Genomic DNA, 23,611 nt, shown 5'->3' on the forward strand with positions numbered 1-23,611 from the left:
CCGTCCTGGATCCTCAGTGCTCCGGGTGACTGGGGCGGGTCGCCGAGGATGTTGCCTGCCTTTAGCTTTTTTAACCCGCAGCTTTCAAAGGACATGCTCCGAGGTCTAGGTGTATGAAATGTAACTTTCTCTGTCTGCACAAAGTTTTATGACTGTAGCTCTCCAACTTTCAGAGCCGAACGATAGAAATCCAGGCCGGCGCAGGGCTGCTGAACTGAAAAAGTTGGCGGAATGGCCCGGATTGCCTCCAGCCTTGCTTGGGTTGTGTGTTTTGACTAGTGCATTGCTTCCAGCCATGGAAGACGCCCACCTCCTCTCGTGGATACTGGATACGATACCCCTCTCGTGTGTGTGTGTGTGTGTGTGTGTGTGTGTGTGTGAGAGAGAGAGAGACAGAGAGAGAGAGAGAGAGACAGAGAGAGAGACAGAGAGAGAGAGAGACAGAGACAACTTCACCTCGAGAGAACCCGTTAGCTCGTCTCTGACCCTTGAGAGAGAGAGAGAGAGAGAGAGAGACAACTTCACCTCGAGAGAACCCGTTAGCTCGTCTCTGACCCTTTATAAATAGTAATTAGACAGAGTTATATCTCCAGTTATTCTGTGAGGCGTTCAGAGTGGGTTGGTTTTCCCCCACTAATTACATTTTTTGAATACCTGTTTGGGAGCACGTGTGGCTTCGCCTGTAATTTAAGTTATAAAGTGGAGACAGAAACTAGGTAAGGTTGGTTATGAGGTGACACCAAGGAACAACATCCCAACACTGAGTCCTGACCAGAGTGGCCTCCGGAAGCAGCTGGTGCTTCACAGAGAGGGTTGTAGAAAAGCTTTGAGCCTCCACATAAAGTATGATTTTCTGTTGAATGTCCACATTTTTGCTTTTGAAGACTCGTTTAACTTTTCTAAGTAACGCTAAACTTAAAAAATAGTATTAATGTAGTTTGTGAAGTGGTTCAGAATATATGTAAATATATTCTTCAGGTGCAGAACTGAGTTGCTTTATTGTTGTTGGTGTTATTTATTTGTTTATTTTGGTTATTGCTGTTTTTTAATACTGTACTCTGAGGGGGAAAATTGAGTTTCACAGAGATGTTTCATTCCAACACCAGCAAGGAGAAGTAAATACAACTGAAAAACAAAAACAAAGAAGCAGTAGCAGGCTTTTTTTTTTTTTTGGTTTTTGTTTTTTGTTTTGTTTTGTTTTAGGAATAGTAGATCTTTACAATCTACCCCTTGTGTTTAGTTTGGTCTCTCACATCCTGGAATTAAAGTTGTATGCCTCCATACCCAGCTGTATAATTTTACATATATATATACACACACACATACATACACACATGTATAATGTATACATGTGTGTATATGTGTGTGTATTGTGTAGTTCATGCAATTATAGATTACATCTTGAATTACTTTTCTCACCCAGTGTTTTGTGAATGAAGAATGTCACCTCTTTTGAGAGTATTTCATGAACTGGGGTGTGGTGGTGTGTACCTGTAAACATTGAGGTGGAGGGAGGAAGATAACGAGTTAGGGTCATCCTCAGCTACGAATCGAGGTATGGTCAGTATAGGCTTCAAGAAATTCAGTCTCTTGAGTTTCAAACTAAAACTAAATCAAACTAAGATCAAAAAAGAAAGAAAAACTACTCGGGATTATAGACTATAAGAGTGACGTTCACTTTATGGGAACCTGTGAAGACCTGTGCTTGCTTATGGTGAAGACTTTGTTTTAAAATAGGGAATGGTCTAAAGGTGGAAAGAAAGGTATAGGTAACACACAATGGGCATAATCCTAACGGGCATTTATAGTAGACTTAGAGATGCTTATGATCACTCAGATGCACACAGGCATGGGCCTCACACCGCACCTACCCGTCATTCAGCTGATTTATTTTCCATTTTGACCTTGGCAGCGGAAGCTCTGCACCTGGCAGGGGAGGAAAAGGGGAGTGGGTGTGGTTGATGCAGAGGGATACCTGAGCTGGCAGTCTCCTTGTGTGGATGGCACTCGCTAACTGTAGAGAGCAACCTAGTAATGAAGGAATAAGACCTAGGTGGGAAAACCTCTAAGAGTTGTTGTTTTGTTTTTAAACGTGTACACACCCTGTTCTGCTTTTAGTTGAGCACGGAGCTTGGTCAAGGTGTGCACTGAATAAATGATAGATCTGGGATTTAAGTACAGTTTCTTCATAAGTCTTCCTGGGGATAGTTGTTCCTCTTCCCCCGTAAGAAATAAAAAGAAACTTCTCGAGCTTTCTGGTGTTTAGACTACCCCTGCAGAAGTCCCCAGCCCCACAGCCTTGAGCTTGTCTGTTGCTTGATTCTTTGCTTCTACGTATCTGTTAGTGAAAACTGATCCCAGAAAACCTGCGAGGTAACCCTAGAAATCTACTTGGATTTGTACCTGCCTGTAAAGACTGTGACTAAGGTTATTGCTAGTGTCACAGGATTTTGAGTGTATGTGTATATATCAGTTTACAGATAAAAATGAATGATGGTGTATAAAAATGTAGGCAGACTTTCTGTGTCTGAAATTCAAGGTATTTTCATATGGATTGTGCAGTATGTTATTTTCCAGGGACTGTAGGTTTATTCAGCAAATGTATATTGTGTACTCTCTGTGTACCAGGTAACACTCATGGTCTAGAGTAGTGTTCTCAGCCTGTGGGTCTCGCCTCTTTGGGGGTCACATAGCATATCCTTCATATCAGATATAAAAATTCATAACAATTGAAAAATTACAGTTATGAAGTAGCAATGAAGTAATTATATGATTAGGAGTCGTTACAACCTGAGGAATTGTATTAAAGGGTTGCAGCATTAGGAAGGTGAGAACCATTGCACTGGAGGTATATTTGCACAATAGGTTTGTCCTTTAAGAATTGCATATTGAAGATTTTCATTTTTGTTTTTTGTTTGAGACAGAATTTCAATATCTAGCCCTCATTGGCTTCAAACATGTGATCCCCCTGCTTTGCCTCTTGAATTGTGTGTGTGTGTGTGTGTGTGTGTGTGTGTGTGTGTGTGTCAGGGGGCCAGGGCAGCCTTTCCATAAACTCATGGAGATCCTCCTGCCTCTTCCCCCCAAGTGTTGGGATTAAAGACATGCACCACCATACCCAGCTCACCCTGAAGTTTTATAAGGCAAATATTTTAAAATGCCTTAGAAAAGAATAATTTTAATAAGTTATTGATTGCTAATTTTTCCTATTTTGTCTTTGTCTAAAGCATGCATTTGTAGTCATCTTCACTCATAGGTCACTTAATATGTAGATACTTACAGTGCCTCTGCTATATGCCAGGCGGTTGTGACCAGCTGGGGGTTCAGCCGGAGAGAGGTAGACCAGTTCCCTATTTTTATGGTCTTTTCATTCTGATAAGGAGAGACAGAGAAGCCAATAGATAAGCAAGGTGATTCCAGCTGGTGGTCAGTGCTAGGAAGAGAAGTAGACGGAGAGAGCGTGGGGATTGGGTTGGGTGGGGTGAGCTGCAAGCTTGCCCTGGTGCCCAGCGGCAGCACGAAGGCCCAGTGAGCTGGTGCAGAGAAGCAGACTCCATCCAGAGTGTGGAGGGTATTCTAGGCCAGCTGGATGAGAGCTCTGAGCACAGGGCTGGGTTTGGATGGTGTTTAAACACACTAGGAGGCCAGTAGGAGGGTGGAAGGAAGTGGTGGTGTTCGCTAATGTGTGTTGTGGATGGGAGGACGCTGACTTCTCGGGCTATACTTGGGCTGTTGTGGCTGTTAGGAGGTGATGGTGGTAACCTAGGCTTGGGTAGTGAGGCAGGAAGGCTGCATCATCGCTCTGCAGCTTTTGCAAGCTGGCCTGCTGGCTTGCCTCAGTCTTCTTTCTTGAAGCAATTTCTTGCTTGTTATTTGTACAGTTGCATGTTGAGTACAATTGCGTCTTGTTCTTTGGTCAGTCGCTGCTAACCACAGCATTTAGTCAAGTCCTGTTCAGGCTCGCAGCTTATTTATTCACCCTGGAGTTTCTCTGTGTCTGGAGTAGCCCACCTTCAGTGCCAACGTCGGCCGGACTTGCTCTTCCGTTACCAGAACACAGAACAGCCGCTCTCCCTGTGCTTTTCTTGGGAGGTGTCCACCTGGCTATGGCAAGTGTTTATTTAGGCAACACTGCAGCCTTGCTTGAAGTCAGTCCTATGTTGGTTTGTCCTTGATGTGTCCTTGAAGCACAGGCATTTTCTTCTTTATATTATTGCTACATTTAATTAGTAGTTGCTTAGGTTTAATAAAGAGCGAAGAACTCCTTACTAATAGTCATGCCACCGCTTGAGCTTGGAAAATGTGCTGCCTCTGCTAAGTGGAGTAAGCCACACGTCAGTCCAGCTTTGGGGGAGCCTTTGTCGCTGTCTGTAGTGGTACAGGTTCTCTTGGGCTAATATCTCAAGCATCGGTGGTCCTTAGGAAGAAAAAATGGAGGAATGCCGGAGTGGATGTTGTCTCCAGCAGAACACAGCTAGACCCGGTGTCATGAGAAACAAGGTTAATCATAGTTTGTTGCTTGGACGAGTTCCCTAACTCATCTTAGTCTGTATGTGTCTGTGCCCTAATGGTCCATTTCTGTCAGAACCCCTCCGTCCTCTGTCCTTTTCCTGAGGCATCCCTGATTAATCATTCATTCGTTGCCTGAGTGGAGAGTACCAGGAAGGGAAGGGTAGGGCTGGTTTTGTTGGGCTGCTAGAATTGTAAATAAAAAGCCTCTCCTGCCTTGTCATGGGCCATCCAGCTCTTTATTAGACCAATCAGATGTTTTAGACAGGCAAAGTAACACAGCCTCACAGAGGTATACAAATGCAACATAAAAGAATGCAAGATATCTTTGCATCATTAAACAAATATTCCACAGCATAAACAAACGTAGCATATTTTAAACTAATATTTCACAACGCTTCCATCTCCTGCAAAAACAGCAAATGCTAACTGCTGAGCTACCTCTTCAGCCCCCTTTGAATTCTCATATAGCACTATATAGGCAAATCTATGAGACCTATGAAAAAACAAATCTTTAGTTAGATTTGTGAGAATATAAACCTCAAACTGACTCCATTTAAAAATTCTTGTTATCTCTGATTTTGTCATAAACAGAATAATGAATCATATTCTACATTATTCTGTTAGATTTACCTGAAAAACAACATGGTGTTCATGCAGTTTGATTCTTTCCTGCAGCTTCTTTTCTATCTGTCATGTGTTAGGACAGAAGAGATGCATGGATTCTGTTTACTACTTTGACCACAATTATCCAGGTTAATTTTGCTAAGCTGTTTTCTGTTGCGGGGGAGTGGGCCCCTTGTTTGTCCCAGCTGCCTGGCTAGCTTACACCCGAAATAACCACACAGAAACTGTATTCATTAAAATACTGCTTAGCCATTAGCTCTAACTTCTTATTGGCCAGCTCTTACATATTAGTTTAACCCATTTCTATCAATCTGTTTATCACCATGAGGTAGTGGCCTACCAGAAAAGTTTCAGCACATCTACCTCTGGCCGTGGATCCATGGTGTCTCTGACTCTGCTCTTCTTCTTCCCAGCATTCAATTCTGTTTTCCCCACCTACCTAAGTTCCACCCTATCAACTAAGCCAAGGCAGTTTCTTTATTCATTAACCGATGAAAGCAACACACAAACATAAGGACCTCCTACACCAGTTTTCTCCTTCTGAAAGGAACTTCACATCTGTTTGTGCTTTCTTTCCTTTCGTTGGCACAGTCTGCTTTTGACTAACATCAAAATGTGCTTAGGAAACTGTGAAGACCATTTGTAAACAGACTGTTAAGAACCTGGTAGGTGGGTAGTTGAGTGGATGCTGCACACAGAATAGACTGTCTAGAACCTGATAGGTGGGTAGTTGAGCTGAGTGGCTGTACACACACGCAATGTTAGGTGCTGTGGGTGTAGAAAGGAGGCATAGTTTCCATCCTTTGAGCTTCTTGCAGTTTATTGCGGAGAGGAGACCTGTGAAGGTTGGCTGTAATGTGGATATGGTGTTTCTGAATGGCCCAGCCAGGGTTATGAGGAGACTAGAAGGTGAGGTCTGAGGGAAATGTTCAGAAAGGGTAAAGGAGGCCAGAGCATGGCTAGGAAGCACAAGTGGGAGTTTCCTTGCATGCCTGAGTTATTCAGGGTTGTCTAACTCTGCTTGCCTTGTTTTAAAATTTTTTTAAAAAAAGACTTGTTATATTTTAATTATGTGTATGTGTGTGTCATCATGTGCGCATATGCTCATGAGTGCAGGTGCCTGAGGAAGTCAGAGATATCACATCCCGTGGAGCTGGAGTTCCAGGTGGTTGTGAGCCACGTGACATGGGTGCCGGGAACCAAACTCAGATCCTCTGTAAGAGCCGCAAGTGCTCTTAACTGCTGAGCCCACTGTCCAGCCCTGTGGTTCTCAACCTTCCTGATCCTGCAACGCTGTTCCTCTTGTTGTGGTGACCTCCAAACATAAATTTATTTTTGTTTCTACCTCATAACTAATTTTGCTGCTGTTAGGAATCATAATGTAAATATCTGTGTTTTCTGGTGGCCTTAGGTGACCCATGGGGTTGCGACCTACAGGTTGAGAGTCACTGCAGGTTGAGAGCCCTGCTTGCCCCTTGCTGTGTTTTTGACAATAGTGTTTTCCCCCTTTCCTCCCCCATTCTAATTTTTATTAGCTCTTTTGAGAACTTAATACAATGCACTTTTATCTTAGTCAACCCCCTCCCCAAACTCCTCTGGATCTACCTCCCTTGCCTACCCACACAAATTTGTGTCATCTTTTCAAGTCATCAAGTCTCGTTTGTGTTGCCTATGTACTCTTCCCCTTCTTCCCCTTCCCTACTTCCTTCCATGTGTTTTCCTCCTCCCACCTGTCCCCTTTCAAATCCCTGGCCTCCTCTTTTTAAGTGTATGTGTGCATGCACATAAATGCATAGATACAACCTAAGTCCATTCAGTATTGCATGTATGTGATTTCAGGACTAACCACTTGGCATTGGATGATAATTAGGTGGCACCTCCACGGGGGAAGACTATTTCTCCCACCTTCAGCACCCCTTAGTTACCTGTAGGCATTTATCCAGGGGTGGAGCCCTGGGAGGTTTCCACTTTACTGTGTCTGTTGGTGCCTTGTTCGGGTCTTCTTTAAGTTAGCCATACTGTAGAGGTAGCATGAGTGAAACTTCACTCTCATTTCTAGGAGACACAACCCTACAGTAGATTTCCCGGTCCTTTGGCTCTTACAGTATTTCCACTCCGTCTTCCCCGTTCTTGTGGCTCATAGGCAGCACAGCTCGATAAGACGATTGGTTGCTTCCCTCCCTTGGCTGTTTGCCTAGCACCTTCTGTCTACAGTCTTTTTTATCCCTGGGGGAAAGCCTATTATTGTCACCAAATTCTTGGGACTTGGGTGGATTCAGTACTGAAGGAGTCTTTTCTTTCATCCCAGCACATCCTGTTAATGGTTGTGGTCAGGTGTGGTCATTTGCTGGAATTCAGTCCTCTTGTTTGGAGTACGTGGAGTGGAGCTTTGAACACGATTCTGCTTGTTCTTTTCTACATAAGGAAACTGGCCTCCAGAGCAGTCAATTTTGGCTACTAAGCTCACATAGCTAATTTATGACTGAACATATAACCAAATTTCTGTCTCTGGGTTTTGTACACATTAATATTATCTTGCTGATTTGCTTGTACGGTCATCAAACTGTTCTGAGTCAAACCATGCATGTATTTGAAACAATGTATCTCCCCATACTTCATTTAGTCACATGTGAACATCAGCTCAAGATGGCCATGGGAAATGGACAGGTGTAGGTAGGGAGTGTGAGCAGTTGGGGCCAGTGGAAAGCCTTTGACCTAGGAAAAGTGCAGTAAATAAACACGAGGCCCCAGTGGCCTGGAAGGACCAGCTATGTGAACTGGGTGCAGGGAGAAAGGATGGCCTGAACCTTTGCAGGGTGAGAGCTATTGGGGTTGAGGGTGGCAGATCTGCTCCCTGGCACTGAGCTGTGGTGACACACTGGTCCATTTAGTGCTCTTGTTCCCAGAAGACTCACAGGAAGTGAGCTATATCTCTACTGTATTTCCCTTCCTCCAGTGGGTTGATTGATTTTGTCTGGAAAAGCATTACCTACATTGGGCATTTATGAGAAGGGAAAGTTGGGTTATCATTGAAATCCCATGGAGAGGATGAGATAATCACATTCTGAACATTTTGTGTGTGCCAGTCATTATGTTGGGAGTAGTCAAGTTCAATAGCTTTCCTGATTCTTGGAATAATTGTGATACTAGTGCGATTATTGGCTCTTCCTATGGTTTTGTTAATGTGTCGGGGGGAGAGGGGGCAAGGGATATGAAGAAACCAAAGTTTAGAGAAGCTAGGTAACTTATCAGAGCTATTTTAATACTAAAATTTTTTTATGTGATGTGTTTTGCCTGTATGTATGTCTCTGTGTGTGTTTGTGTGTGTGTGCGCGCGCAGTACCAGTGGGGGTCAGAAGAGGAAGTCATATCCCCTGAAACTAGAGCTGAGAGTAGCCATATGGGTGTTGGGAACGACCCAGGTCCTCTGCAAGAGCAGTCAGTGCTCTTAAAAGTGCTGAGCCATTCCTCTGGTTCCATGATAGCTATTTTTATTTTTATTTATTTATTTTTTTATTTTGGGGTGGGGGTTGGGTTTGAGACAGGGTTTCTCTGTGTAGTCCTGGCTGTCCTGGAACCCACTTTAGACAAGGCTGGCCTCTAACACAGAGACACAGCTATTTTTAAAAGTTATGTTGTTATAGACAGATGCAGTTGTGTTTACTGTACCTCCCATGATGTTATGAAGTATTACATCATGGAATGATTAAATCTGGCGGACTGGCACACACCTGTCTTAAGTATTCACTGCTGCTATGGAGACACTTCATGTCATTTTCTCATCTCTTTCCCAGGAGTATGCATTATTGTCCGCGCCACTGTGTCGAACAGCACAAGTCGTAGCTACTAAAATTAAGGGCTGAGTTGTCTGGCTCTAAGTTTACCATGCTCCATCTGCTATAGCTGTGCTGTCCGGGTAGCACGGGGGTGGTCCTGTTATGAAACAGGTTGGCAGAACTTGGAAAAGGATCTTGTCCACTGAGAAACGGAACTTCTTTTCTTAAGAGAAAGGCATAAATGATCAACTCGCCTGCTTTTGAAAGTAGCCATACAAGGGTGGAACCAGTTGCCGGTAACAATACTTTCCATAGCCCTATATTTCAGGAGTTCTTGGCCGGAGAGAGAAGAAAATAGGAAGGGGAAACCCTGGTAGAAAATCAAAGATGGTTAGGACTGGAAGAAAGTTAAGGCCAAGGGTAGTCCCAAGAGGTCAGTTTTGAGGTGACGGAGGCCGAGATTGCAATTTATTGGCGGTTATTGGGTTTGTCTTCTCTTCCATGCTCCCTTTTCTTCCCTTTCCTCTTTCCTTTTCTCATTCCTTTCCCCCTTTCCTTCCTTGTCCCTTGTCTCCATGCACCCCAGGCTGGCCTGGAACTCTTGGTCTCCTGCTTAGGCCTTCCAGGGCTGGGATTGCAGGTTTGCCCCACCACGTGTGGCTGCCAGGCTTGCTTTAGCTTGAGTTTCTAGACTAATTGATGGCAACTACATCTTTTCAGTCTCTTCGGCTTGGGTGTGGTAGACTTCCCTAGGTCCCAGATTCTGATATGTGAGCATATGGTGTTGAATATCCACTTTATTCTTGTTCCATTTGGAATTGTTTTTGTGATTGCAACTTGGGCCAGAATCATAAATCTTCACCCATGCGTCTCCAGTAAGAGGGAAACATCTTTGGAGTGGGCTGTCTCACTGTTTCTAAATGTCGGTGTGTTTATCAGTAGAATGGGGATAAATAGCTTTCCTTCAGGCTACTTAGCTTTTAGCTACTCAGTATGAAGCAATTCCTGGGCCAGATTAAGCACTTAAGCGTGATTCATCAACACTGCCTCATTGCACTTGTGGGTAGAGATGACTCCGCTGCCGCCTAGCCCTGTTCCTTCTTTTTATTTATTATTATTGCCAGCACTATTCTCTTTTTGCTGGTGAGGATTGAGCTTAGGGCTTTGAGGATGCCAGGCAAGTAATCTACCACTGAGCTACCATCTCAGCTCTTCCTGCCCTCCATGGGTGAAGTGACTACAGCTAGGATGTTCAGGGACTGGAGAGATGGCTCAGTGGGTAGTGCTGCTCTAATGTGAAGACATGAGTTCAAATCCCCAACACCCATGTAAAAATCTTGCATACCATGTGCACCCCTGGATACCAGCATGGTCTGGGGTGGAAATAGAAGGATTCTTGGAGGTGTAGTTCTAGATTCAGTGAGGGACCTCCTGTCAAAGCCTAAGATGGAGAATGAGGTGACAGAACGTGGCATCTGACATCTTCTACCACCCTCCTCTGACGTCTGCGTGTGTGCGCAGATGTGTGCTCCTACATGCACACTTGCACACACCCATTCACTCCAGTGCTCTCTTTATATTTCACTCCTGCTGTCGTACTTGGGTGCTGACTTGTTTAGTCACGTGGTGTGGCAGTTACACTCTTGCTCAGTAGGACGGAAAGAACGGGGTGCTTCAGTCAAGCAGCAAGTCATTTAGATCAGATAAGAGGACAGAGAAATTACACTGGTTTCTGCCGCCCGCAGCCCGAATGTCTTTGCCCAAGGCCATAATTCCAGCCTTTTCCCCAAGCGGGACTGCTCTACTGTCCCTGGGCCTTTTCCTCTCTCAGGGTTCTGTGAAGAATTTCTTATTGCCAAGATTTTAAAATAGGAAAAGCTGGCCAACTGAAAACGTTAGACACTCCACTTTTGGAAAACTTCAAAAATAGGAAGGAAGTTTATTTGTTGAGTGAAGTTTACAATTATAGGCCTGTCAAAGGCAGACAGTTAGCCAAGAATGGTATTCTGCGGAAGTTCTTTTTACTGGGCGGACCCTAAGGAAATCAGTCATTAGGTGAAAATAGCCTAAGATTTTTTTGAGACAATATTTGCTTATAGTCATTTGTGACTGTTTCTATTGTCCATTTTTAATACAATATAAGATTCCAAATAAAAAGTACTAAAGCTTACAAAGTTTGATTTCAGAAACAAACCAAAACCCACTTATGAGTAATAAGTTAGTGGCTCCTTGTATTTTGATTATTAGCAAATTATATGTTGAGCATGATATTAATATAGGTACTGTAGTCAAACCCTTTTTATTGTTCCAGAAATAGCCATGTTCCCAAGTTTCCAAGTGAGTGGAAAGATTTGTAACATATTTTCATTTCTCGAAATCCATGACTAATGCCTAGGAATTTGCATCCCTCCGACGTTTCGGTCTGTTTCACTTGATTTTGGTGTATGTGAGAGACCATTACATTGAGGCCGTTCTCTAGTGTTAATTGGCTGAGGCTGTGCTGTGTGGATTGTTTTCCTCCCAGGAAAAGCTCCACGAGCGAGACTATTAGAGCACAGAGCTCCACACGGATGTCTGTGGTCACCCGCTGTTCAGTGGAGCAGTGTGCTCATTCTAGACCTCTGCTAAGAGTCCTGACTGCTCCAAGTTGATTGTGCACTTGGATACATTGTTGTGCAAATCTGTGATGGTGCACACTGAGACAGGACCTCTTAGAGGGAAAGGCAGGTGTGTGTAAAGGAATCAGAATTGCTTGTCTTTTAAAATGTGGTTTCCGGAGGCCTGGGAGATGGTTTAGTCGGCAGAGGGCTCTCCGAATTAAGTATAAGGACCTGAGTTCCAATCCCCAGCCCCTGTGTAGATAGAGTCTCATTGTGAGTGAATTAGAGACTGTGATCCCAGCATAGGGGTGGGATGGGGTGGGATGCAGGGGTAAAGACAAGAGAATTCTTAGGCTCATTGACTAGCCTGTCTAGTTAACTCAGGTTATTGAGCTCCAGGTCCAGCTGGACACCCTGTCTCAAAAGTAAGCGGGAGAGCTGGAGTGATGGCTCAGCAGTTAAGAGCACTCTCAACTCTTTCACGGGACTAGAGTTTATTCCCAGCACCCACATGGTGTCTAACAAATGTATGTAACTTCAATTCTAGGGAATCTGAAATTGTCTCCTGACCTCTGAGGTCATTGGATACTTGTAGTGCCCTGATGTTCATACGGGCAAAGCACCCATCACATAAAACAAAAGTAAATAAATCTTAAAAAAAAAAATAGAGACCAATAGAGGAAAACACCTGGCATTGACCTCTGGTTTCTACATGCCTGTACATGTATGTGTATGCACACTTCTACACATACATGAATAAACAGACACGTGCAACACACACACACACCACAGATATACTTTGGATGTATTGAGAAGCAGCTGTGGTGTCCTGGAACACCCGTCTGCTGATGTAGGTGTGTGTTTTTAACTGCTCTAATAAGTGGATGCTTTATTTGGATTTAATAGGCAGACAGCAGGGTGGAAGAAAGGGTGACTGTCCCCAAGCCTTGGCTGCAGATCCAGGGTGAGTGTCTGGCTTCACCATCATGGATCACTGCAGCTAAGCATGTAGTGGGAAACTGGTGAGGTGTGGGTCTCAGAGACACTACAATGTGTTTCTAGCCATATGGCCATATGTTGTTCTTCTAGATTATTGTTATTATTAATTTAGAGGCTTAGAGGTTTTAGCCAAATAAGGAAATTTGACCCCAAAGATTACTTCATCCCAAAGCAAAAGCAGATCCCGTGATCTGGGAAAACAGCGTGTCTGGGAAGGTCCAGTTCCTTTCACCTGAGCTCTGTGATTTGATGTCAGTCACTTTAGCCTTTTGCGGCGTCTTTTCCTCAGCTCTGAAATGAGCAGGTTGAAGGAGTGATTTGGAGGGTCCCGTGCAGGAGTCAGGGCAGAATTTGCATTAGTGAAGCTGTGGAGGTGGAAATGCGATGGGCAGAGGGATTGATAAAAAGGCTGGTCTCAAGCTGAGTGAGATAAGGCAGCTAGAGTTTCTTTCCACTCCAAGGCAGACCCTGGCACATCTGGCTGCCTGTGTTTGGTAGGGTTCCAGAGGAGGGTCTGTGAGCAGAAGCCCGACCTCCTGAGAAATGTGGTTCTGCGTGATCTGTGGAGAGCAGAGCGAGTGGATTTGGGGATGGGCTGGAGGCTGGGCCCTGGGTGGAGTAAGAAAGAGCCTTGCTATGATCCGACTGGACTAAGTGCAGGCTTTACCAGCACTTGAGATTTGGGCTCAAGCTGAGGAATAAATTGTGCACCCTCACGGTGGAAAGCTGATGGAAGGAGAAATGAGTCGAAGCCTCTGGCCAAATCCAAGCTTGGTCACCCGGAAAGCACTTGGGAACCAGGGATTAAGGAGGGAGACCCACTTCGTGGTGAAAAGAATGCAGTTGATGGGGATCTTGGAAGGTCAAGGTGCCTGAAAAACACCTTAAAGAGGTGGCTGGACATTTGGGTCAAGTTAGAAAACCATTCGAAGGTAGAGATGTAGATTAAACAGTCCTCTGTGGAAAGCTGGGAAATTGGGGAGAGCAGAGGAAGACACCCACTTCCAAGTCCTCTGGCGCAGCCGAAGGAGCCCAGAAATCCTCCCCTGGGTTAGAGCAGATGCTAAAGCAGTAGTCGAGGAAGGCTGTACAGCGGTTACTAACCACATTCAAGGGAGGCACTTAAGTCCAATACTGTGGAGCCCCTAACCCCCTTAGGGCTTATTCTCTTGTATTTTCCTCTTGTCCTTGTAAATCAAGACAGAGTGTCTTTTGAAAATGACTTTAGAATTCAGAGACTTTAGTTCCCTTTGGTAGATGGAATTTGATTGTGGTGGGTAGATCAGAGTTCAGCCTGAGCAAATCTTGAAGCTTCTGGCCATGCTGTACTGCTCTCTGGCATGGGCAAGCCAGCCAGCCAGCCAGCCAGCCAGCCAGCCAGCCAGCCAGCCAGCCAGCCAGCCAGTGGTGGGCTGGTTCCCAGCAGCAGCTCTGAGCAGCTGCAGCCTTCTTATCTTGTCAGCCGGTTTGAGTTGGTTCTCTAGGAATGCTCCTGATAGTGAATGTGGGCTCCCGCAGGGGGTGGGGGTGGAGTGGACAGCTGGAGAAAACTGAGCCCCTCATGCCCTGTGCTCAGCAGACCCTTGAAGGGAGAGGCTGCGGCCAGGTTCTCAATAACTACCACCCACAAACAAAAAATAAAAATAAAAAAAAAAAAAAGAAACAAAAAAAAAAAAAGAACAAATATAAAATAAAAAAAAAAACTAAAAACAAAAAAAAAAAAAAAAAAAAAACAAAAAAAAAAAAAAATAAAAAAAAAAAGAAAAAAAAAAAATAAAAAAAAAAAAATATACTACCAAAAAAATGGAAAAAAAAAAAAACAAAAAAAAAAAGACCAAAAAAAAAAAATAAAAAAAGAAAAATAAAGAAAAAAACAAACATATAAAAACTAAAAAAGAAAACAAAAATAAAAAAAAAAACATAAAAAAAAATAAAAAAGAAAATAAGGACAAAAAAAATAAAATAATATAAAATTAAAATAAATCCTAATAAAAAAAAATAAAAATCATTAAATAAAAAGAATATAAAAAAAGTAAAATAAAATAATAAAAAGATAAAAGCAAAATAAAATAATAAAAAAAAAACAAAAAAACAATAAAAAAAAAGAGAAAGAAAAAAAAAAAAAAAAAAAAAAAAAAAAATTGACTAAAATCAATAAAAAAATAACAAAAAAAATAAAATAAAATAAAAAAAAGTAAAAAAGAAAATGACAAAAAAAAAAAAAAACTTAAATAAAATAAATAAAAAAAAAAAACAAAAAAAAAATATAGAAAAAAAAAAATAAAAAAAGACAAGAAAAAAAAAAAAATAAAAAAAATTAAAAAACAAAAAAAAAAATAAAATAATAAAAAAAAAACAGAAAACAAAATGAATAAGAAAAAAAAAAATAACAACAAAAAAAAAAAAAAAAAAAAAAATAAATAAAAAAAAAAAAAAAAAAAATAAACAAAAAAAATTAAAAAAAATAAAAAAATTAAAATAAAAATATATAAAAAAAACAAGAAAAAAAAAAAAAAAAATGTAAAAATAAAAAAAAAAAAAATAAAAAATAATAAAGAAAGAAAAAAAAACTAAAAAAAAAAAAAACTAAAGACTATACAAAAGAAAAAAATATAAAAAAAAAAAAGAAAAAAACAAAAAAAGAGGAAAAACAGGAAAAAGCAAAAAAAAAAAACAAAAAAAAAAAATAAAACCATAGAAAAAAAAAAAAAAAAAAAAAAAGAGAACTTACCAAAAAGAAAAAAAAACAATAAAAAAACCAAAAAAAAAAAGAAAGAAAAAAAAAAAAAAAAAAAAAAAAGAAAAAATAAAGCAAAAATAAAATGAAATATATATGAAAAAAAAAAAATAAAAAAAAAAAAAAAAAATAAAAAAAAAAAATATAAAAGATATAAAAAAGAAAAAAAAAAAAAAAAAAAAAAAAATAAACAATTATATAAAAAAGAATACAAAGGACTGTAAAAAAAATTATTAAAAACAATTAAAAAAAAAAAATAAAAAAAGAAAAAAGAAAAAGAATTAAAAAAGATTAATTTGAGTAGCCCTGGCTGTCCTGGAGCTCACTTTATACCAAGCTGACCTCAAACTCAGAGATCTGCCTACCTCTGCCTCCCCAGTATGGGGATTAAAGTTGTGCACCATCACTCCGGCTAAATTTTTTTTATCACTTAAAAACTTTGAAGTTATTAGCATTGCAGTTTGCATTGCTGTAATTCATACAGCAACTACGATCTTTCAGGTCCCTTGGCTTACCTGCGTCAGTGAGCAAGAAACGGAGATTGTGTTCTCTTGGAGCTGATACTTATCGCCTAGGTGCTTTATTCTGGGAAGTCTGTAGAGCCTACCTAAGCATGTCACAGAGCTGCTTACCACTTCCAGGCCTGGTGTATTTCAGAAGCTCATGATTTCTGTGATGCTCTTGTGTGGGCTAGGATACAGGAGTCGGTGGAAGGAGAAGGCAGGGTGCTCCTGTTGTCCTTGTGAGGTTGTTGGAAAGTTGCAGGTGGAGGAGAGTTTGGATGGAAAGTGTAGTCTACTCTTTTGCATTTGGCTGGATTGTGGTTGCTTGTTCATAGCCTAGAGTACATTTCTGTCCTTGTCAGTCCCCGGCAATTGGAATAGTAATCAGCTTCTTGCCTCTGGGAACTGCAGTGCCCATCAGGGGTACTTAGTCCTGCTACTGCTTATCTGAGGCTGAAGGATGTGGCAAAGGAAAGCTGCTCCCCTCCTGATGGGGAAAGTAAAGACAGAGATTAGAGATTTGTGCATTCCCTTCAAGACCACACCCTGTCAGATGGCCTGCTTCTTAGCTCTCAGGCCCTACCTCCTAAGATCTCTACCATACTCCAATGATGCTGCCTGTTGGGGACCAAGCTTTTCATAATATATGAGTGTTGGGGGGTTTACGATCCAAATCATATTTCGCAGTAAGATGAATGCCATAGTTTCTAAAAGGAATGAGATGGTTCTATATGGGTTGATATGCCATTAATATAGGGTCCCAGTGATAATAGTTGCAGAACATTGTGCGTGTGCATGCCTGTGTGTGTGTGTGTGTGTGTGTGTGTGTGTGTGTGTGTGTAAGAGAGAAAGAGAAGGAAATGAGATAACACAATGAATTACAGGAGAAAAAAAAACCCTGTAGCTATAGATGTTTCTGGGTTTTTCTTATATGAATATGTATTAAATATGTATGTAATATATATCTATGTGACTATGTATTAAATATGGATGTGACTGTGTATTAAATATGTATGTGAATGTGTATTAAATATGTATCAAAGTGACTGAAGAATACATTCTGCTCCTGTGTTTAAAAAGGAGGATGGATTGCTGGGCGGTGTGGCACATGCCTTTAATCCCAGGACTCAGGAGGCAGAGGCAGGGGAATCTCTGTGAGTGCAATGCCAGCCTGGTCTACAGAGCTAGTTATGGGACTGCTAAGGATACACAAGCTTTGACTTGAGGGAAAAAATAAAATCCTGCCTCACAAAACTTTACTTAAAAGAAAAAGAGGATGGATTATTGAAAAATGGCAATACTTATGTTTGTTTCTTTCTTAGGTCTTGAGCTTGACCCTTTTAGGCCAGGAAGTCCAGGCCTGAACCTTAATCTTGACCTCTTTGGGGTGAGGGGAAGGAGCAGGGAAAAGGCAGGCCTGTACCTTTCTTTCCTCCATTCGTTCTGTTCAATAGCAACAGGCTGGCATCTTACTGGCCCCAAATTATGGATGAGTTCTACTGGCACAAACACGCTTTTGGAATTTTACTCCGTAAATGAGATAGCGAAGGAAGAATATAAGATGAAGTCTCCATTGCTAGTGCATGCTTTGGTTCTGATGAGCTCGTTGCTTCTGTTATGGTGGATATGTAGATGAGGTCAGAAGTGCTGGCTCCGGCTAGCTGTAGTTGTTTATGAATGGAGGGGCATTGCTGTTCTGAGAATGGAAGTTACAATTCCATTTAGTTTCTGAGGCAGCAGCGTTTTCCTGTTCCTGTGTGGTTCCCAGCTGGGGTTTGAGAGAAGTGCAGCCTCCTTGGGGACACCGTGTCTCTTGTTGCATGTCACCTGGGGTCTGTGCCTGCTGGCAGAGCTCTCCGCTTTTCTTCAGGTCCCCTAAGGAAGGAAGGCCTTGCCTTTTATATAAGAAATGAAGTCTTTCCTTTGGAGATCTAGCTAAAAAACCAGAAAATCCCTCTGCTGTGTTTTCGGCCAGGTGGGTTCTGCTTCTAGGTAAACAGAGGATGCATGTGACGTCCCAGGGTGAGAGTTCACGAGGCCTCGTGATGCCAGCCTCTGCCCTGCCCCTCATCAGGACAGATACTCTGAACTCAGACATGAATCCCATTCAAGGAGAGGAAGCAGACATTTCCGAGTGGCATTCTGACCCAGATGTGAGGCAGCGTTGGACACTTTGCAGGGGACTCTTGACCAGTTTTGTCCACTGGTACTCTGTGTGGTTATTTTTCCCCCTTGTTTTATTTACATGACAGCCAGCAGGCAGGGTGTGGGGAGAACGGGAAAACAATTCAAACATGAATTCTCTTGGGCTCTGTTTCTGAATATTGTCTTTTAAATGGGGCCTAAAATTTTATTAAATCCTTTCTTGCATAGGAATAAAAATGGAGTTGAATTGGACTCGGTGGGCACTTTGGTGCCTGGTTTTATTTTAGGAAGGGCCAAGTGTGGGAAACCCTGAAGTTAGTCCAATCTGTATTTCAGTTTCTTTAAGAAGGCCTGGGCTCCTTTCTCTCTCCTCCGTATGTGCTTAGCGCTCCTCCTGTGGCCGGCCCGCGGTGCCCACCTTGCTCGTCATTGTCCTGTGCTCATTCGGTCTGTGTAGCCTTCGACAGTGTGCCCGTCTTTGTAGAGTGGTTGGAATCCAGCACGCAGTGTGGCTGCTTTTGTCCATTCATCCTTTCCTGAAGTCTCAGTTTTATCCTTTGAGGCCAACCTAGTGCACAGCATGAATGGCCTTGTATATTTTATAGAGGGTGGCTGTTGTTTTTTTCCTCTCTAAATGGTATTAAAACCAATAAGGTACTGCTAAGAGTTTTTTTGTGAAATTAGAGGCAGATAAGGTGTGGGGAAGAGGAGCTTGATTTAAAGTAGTTTCTCCCTCGTGATCAACAAACACACACTGATTCTCATTATCAGCACAGACGCATCTGTTCCTCCTGGGAAAATAATTAATATGAAATGAGCTGTTTCTCTATTCCTATTTTTACTATCATTACTGTTACTGTTGATTTTATTTAACTCCTCACCATACAAAACGTTTCCTCTGAGGCAGGAAGCAGTGAATATTCCTGCCATCTTTTTGCAGCTTCAGATTGTTTCTCTGTTATATATGAATGTTGTTATAGGTTTAAATGAGATGCTAGACTTTTAAAAACATTTATCTGTATTCTTTTTATGATGAATTTATTCCCATGCCATGAATTTTTGTTTCTTCAGGGATGGCTTTTTCTTCTTTGCACCATCTTCCTCTTCTGGCTATGGAACAATCTGTTCCTTTTCAGTGGGGATCATCTCGATGCGGCAGGGGAAGCTCACTTGTGGGTTAATCTGGCCGTGAGCTCTGAGAGTTAGCCGGCCATCTTAGATGCTGTGTTCACCCGGATGTGCTCAGTGCCTAGAGGACTTGTGTCTGAGCCCTACAGTTAGCATTTCTCTGCGTTTTTAGTCATGTGCAGCAAAACAATTCTTGGATCCCCAACCCCGTGTCCAACCCTACTGTTTAGCCTGGGTGCACTGACCAACTCCGCCACTCCCACCACAACAACACACATGGCTTCTTTAAAGTGACATGCTTAAGGTAACTTGTGGCGTTTCAGATATGCATGCTCTTGATGGCCTGGACAGTGTCACGGGTGTCTTTAAAGTGCACAAAAAGATTTGAACCTCTTGATTAGCATGACTTTGTAGGGTTTGGGGTCAAGAGAGTAGGGAATCATCTTCACAGGTCACCCCAGGCTTACAGGAAGAGGAGGCCAAGACACTTAAAAGAATAATTTAATATTTATATGTTAATAGTTGGTAGACAAACCAGTAAGTGCAAAATGAAAGTGACATTTTTTTATTCTAAAGGTTATTTCAGAAATGCCCTCCTAAATCCTTGTGAATAAAATTACAGTTGCAGTGTGTTTGTAATCCCTTAAAATCCCCAAATCCTTATAAAGCTGACCTGTGCGCTTGAATAAGGACTTGACTTACAGAAATATCTCTGATTCTTAGAATTCTATACACCTGAACAGGCCTGCTTCATTAATTTTGGGTAATTGATCTTAATTATCTAACTTTTTTTTGTTATGGTTCCCATAGTATCAGACGCTCTAATCAAACCCTAGCCCTTGTTAAAATTATTCCAGGAAAACCATTTTCAGGCTCTCTGCTCTGCTCTGGTGAGTTTGGATTTGCTTTATCAGCTTATCTGCGAACAGGAATGATGTAGTTCTTAGTGCTCTGACTGAACAGGCAAGATTCTCAGTAAAAGGCCCAGATCTTATCAGAGGGAGTAAGTTTCTAGTGACCCCAGTGCGTTTGCCCCAAGAAGGTCTTGGGTTCTTTGTTTTGTTTGTGGGGAGCAATCGTTGCAACCTGATGTATATATTCCTGTAGACCCGAAAGGCTGTTTTTCAGTTGTGTTTATTTTGGGAGTCAATGCTGACGTCTTTCTTTTTATGTATCCGTGAGCTTCAAGCTCCTGTCCACCTACTTTCACATGACATCTTTGCGTCACCCTTGCTTGGCCTCTGATCTGCCACACTGTGGTCTGCCCTTCTCTAGTCTCTTCAGTCCTGAATTAATGCCAGGTCTTCCAGGGCCCCTTTATTCCCTCCCACTACCCCCCCCCCCCCCCCCCCCCCCCCCCCCCCCCCCCCCCCCCCCCCCCCCCCCCCCCCCCCCCCCCCCCGCCGCCTAGAGCTTCACCTCACCCCTTGTCCTGCATGAGCTGGTGTCCATCTCCTGTCTACTGTACGTCGCTTTGCATGTGCCTTCTTGGATGGCAGGAGGCTTGAGTAAAATTTATGTCTAAATTATGAGGCCCACCAGCAAGGAGAGATAGATAGGACTTGGTCTTTGAATGAAGTGTGTCCATTTTAGATTCTAATCAATGAACTGAAGAAATCCATAGTTAGAATACCCACGCAGCCTGAACTCTGACCTGGGTGTGGTGTGCTACTCAGCTGCTCCGACTGGCGGAGCCAGGGGGACCCTTGAGCCCTCGGTTCTGTAGCCCTTGTGTTATTGTTGAAGTGCTGTAAGTTCCTATGCTCCATACACTTTTCCCTCTTTGAAACATGATGGAAGACATCATTGCTCACTTGAGTCATTGCGGGTGCAGTGTATAGAGACGTTGGCTAGCTTAGCAGTCCTCAAAGGACTGAATAAATGTGTGTTCTGTGCGAAGTGCAGCTAATAATTGGGGAGCTCCACGTGACTCCTGTTAGAACAGTCTCACACCTGCTGAGAAAGGTGGTGCTGCGTACATTGGCGATGCTGTTTTTACCATATAGAACTAACTTTTCACTAGATAGTTTTTAGTGCTTCTGATCTTGAAGTCCCTCTCCCACAGAGAGAAACCATGGCCTTTTGTTTTTTTCTGTGGTCCTGTGAATCATTAACAACGTTCTGACTGCAGCTTAGACTTCCTGCTGTTTCTGTTCTCTGCTTTTCTACCAACAACGTCTAGGCTGCCACAGGCTTCCCAAGCTTATTTGGCCGTCTGTGAGTGGGCTATAGCACAAGCATATAAAGGACCGGTGCAGACATGGTTGCCATTTGAAGCTCAGCCTCGGGCTGGCAAGATGACTGCAGGTGTCGGTGTCTGCTGACAGAGCTAATGGCTTGAGTTCTGTCTCAGGGCCACGTGGAGAGAAAGAACCAAGTCAACAGGTTGTCTTCTGACCTCAACACACACACACACACACACACACACAATGTGAACAGCCCCTCCCCCCCACACACATTAAAAAAAACAACTTTTTATTTGTTTGGGGGTCTTTTTGTGTAGCCCTAGCTGTTCTGGGACTCCCTATGTAGACAAAGCTGGACTAAAACTCACAGAAATCCACCTACCTCGACTTCCCCCATGCTGGGATTAAAAGCCTGGGCTACCACTGACCAGCTTACAATTCAGCTTTTAAATCTATTATTTAAATCTTCTGCTTTACAAACAATTTTTTAAAAGATTTGTGTGTGTGTGCGTGTGTTGCTTACCTGTTTGTATGCCATGTACCCTACGAGGCCAGAAGAGGGCATTGGATCCACTGGGCCTGGAGTTAGAGATGCCACCATGTGGGTGCTGGGAACTGAATCCCAGTTTTCTGTAAGAGCACTAAGTGCTCTAACTGCTGACACAACCCTCCAGCCTAGGAGTCCTCTTAAAAATACATCTATCTCTAAAGACATCCTTGACTTTTATGCTAAAACAGCTTGACAGGAGATACCCTAATCTTTCTGGCAGAAAGGCTATGTTTACTGTGCTCAGTATTTAGTGACAGAGAGTCAGTGGGTCTTTGAGAATTATGTCACGGACATAGAATACAAGCTTTCTTTAAAGACGAACTGAAACAATCTCCCTTTTTGTACACACTGGTTAATCTTTTTAATCTGAATTGGAAAGGGGATTGGATTTATCTGGTTATGATATTAAATAAACAGGGCCCTGTAGGTATTTGGCCTTCAACTCAAAGTTTTATACACAGAAATATGTGTCCTGTCAAAGCAAAAACTGGAAGATTAGGTCCATGCTGGCCACGTTTTCACAGACCATGAATGTCAGAGTGAGTGTTGAGGCCGCTGGTCACCTAAGCAGGGCTCAGGTGTTCACTGACAATGGTATGGATTCCATCTTATTTCTGAAGCTGCTGTGGAGAGCCTACTCATAAATGGACAGGATGGGGAGGGAGGGACCATAGCACCGGAGACCGTTTGCTTCAAGACTTTTACATTGGAAAAAAACCTCTTTTGTGAGAAGCCCCACTGTCTCCTGTGACAGTAGGCCTGGGTTCTCTGCCCTCCTTGGTTCAAACTGTCTAGCTCTGTTGCTTTATAATCAACGTTAGGAGATATGGCATCGAGTCATAACTTGTTAGTTGCTGTTGAAGAAAACAATGGTACAATAGTTCCAATAAATGCAAAATAAATGATTTAAGAGCCCTTCCTCCCACCATGTACTGAGGAAGGCTTCTCAGAGGACACTGATGGAATTCTTCTGAATGAGTTGGTACGTTTAGGTGAATCACATTTTAGACAAAACTTAGTGGAGATGACCTGAGGACCTTAGGGATTAGAGCGCAAAGCCAGCCTGGGACTGGCCACTTAACGCTGGAGGGCGCTGTGGTCTGTGAGCCACATACAGCAGGAGTGATATTGATATTGGTCCTGTGTGCTCTCTGCCGCAACCCAGTGCCCACGATGTCACTCCCATTCTCGCAGGTGCCTGAGATCATCAGTTCCATCCGGCAAGCGGGGAAGATTGCCCGCCAGGAGGAGCTGCGCTGCCCCTCGGAATTCGATGACACCTTCGCCAAAAAGTTCGAGGTGCTCTTCTGTGGCAGGGTCACTGTGGCTCACAAGAAGGCGCCACCTGCGCTGATCGACGAGTGCATCGAGAAGTTCAACCACGTGAGCTGCGGCCGCAGAGCTGACTGGGACGCGCCCACGGGGCAGCCATCAGCGCCAGGACCCCGGCCAATGCGCAAGTCCTTCTCGCAGCCCGGACTGCGCTCACTGGCCTTCAGGAAGGAGTTCCAGGACGCCAGCCTCCGCAGCAGCACCTTTAGCTCCTTCGACGACGGTATCGAAAACCACCTCATCGGAGGACACAGTGTGGTTCAGCCCACAGACATGGAGGAGAACCGAACTATGCTATTCACGGTAAAGTCTTGGGCAGTTTTCTGCACCCTGGAGGTCTGAAAACAACCAGCTAATGCGTCAGTGGTTGTATACACCCTTTCACTGAAGAAAGAATAGTTATGTAAACGAGGTTCAAAACTATGTAAGTTTCACAGCTTTAAGCAGAAAGTACTCTTATTAATGTATAAATACCCATTGTTTATCAGGGTAATATGATTTTTAGATAACCTTATATTT

At 42.9% G+C, this 23,611-nt stretch overlaps 1 protein-coding gene across 3 annotated transcripts in view; it reads left to right on the plus strand.

Annotated features, from left to right (window-relative positions):
- Tbc1d1 (TBC1 domain family member 1) overlaps positions 1 to 23,611 on the plus strand; it is a 176,598-nt gene that overhangs the window by 70,069 nt on the left and 82,918 nt on the right. For all 3 annotated transcript variants that reach the window (XM_050149798.1, XM_050149799.1, XM_050149800.1), the window contains one exon: positions 22,955 to 23,395. In XM_050149798.1, coding sequence (XP_050005755.1) covers positions 22,955 to 23,395 — 441 coding nt within the window. The remainder of the gene's footprint in view (positions 1 to 22,954; positions 23,396 to 23,611) is intronic.

Source organism: Alexandromys fortis, unplaced genomic scaffold, assembly GCF_014885135.2.
Source record: "Alexandromys fortis isolate MF-2015 unplaced genomic scaffold, M_Fortis_MF-2015_v1.1 scaffold_0, whole genome shotgun sequence".
NCBI classification, from domain to species: Eukaryota; Metazoa; Chordata; class Mammalia; order Rodentia; family Cricetidae; genus Alexandromys; species Alexandromys fortis.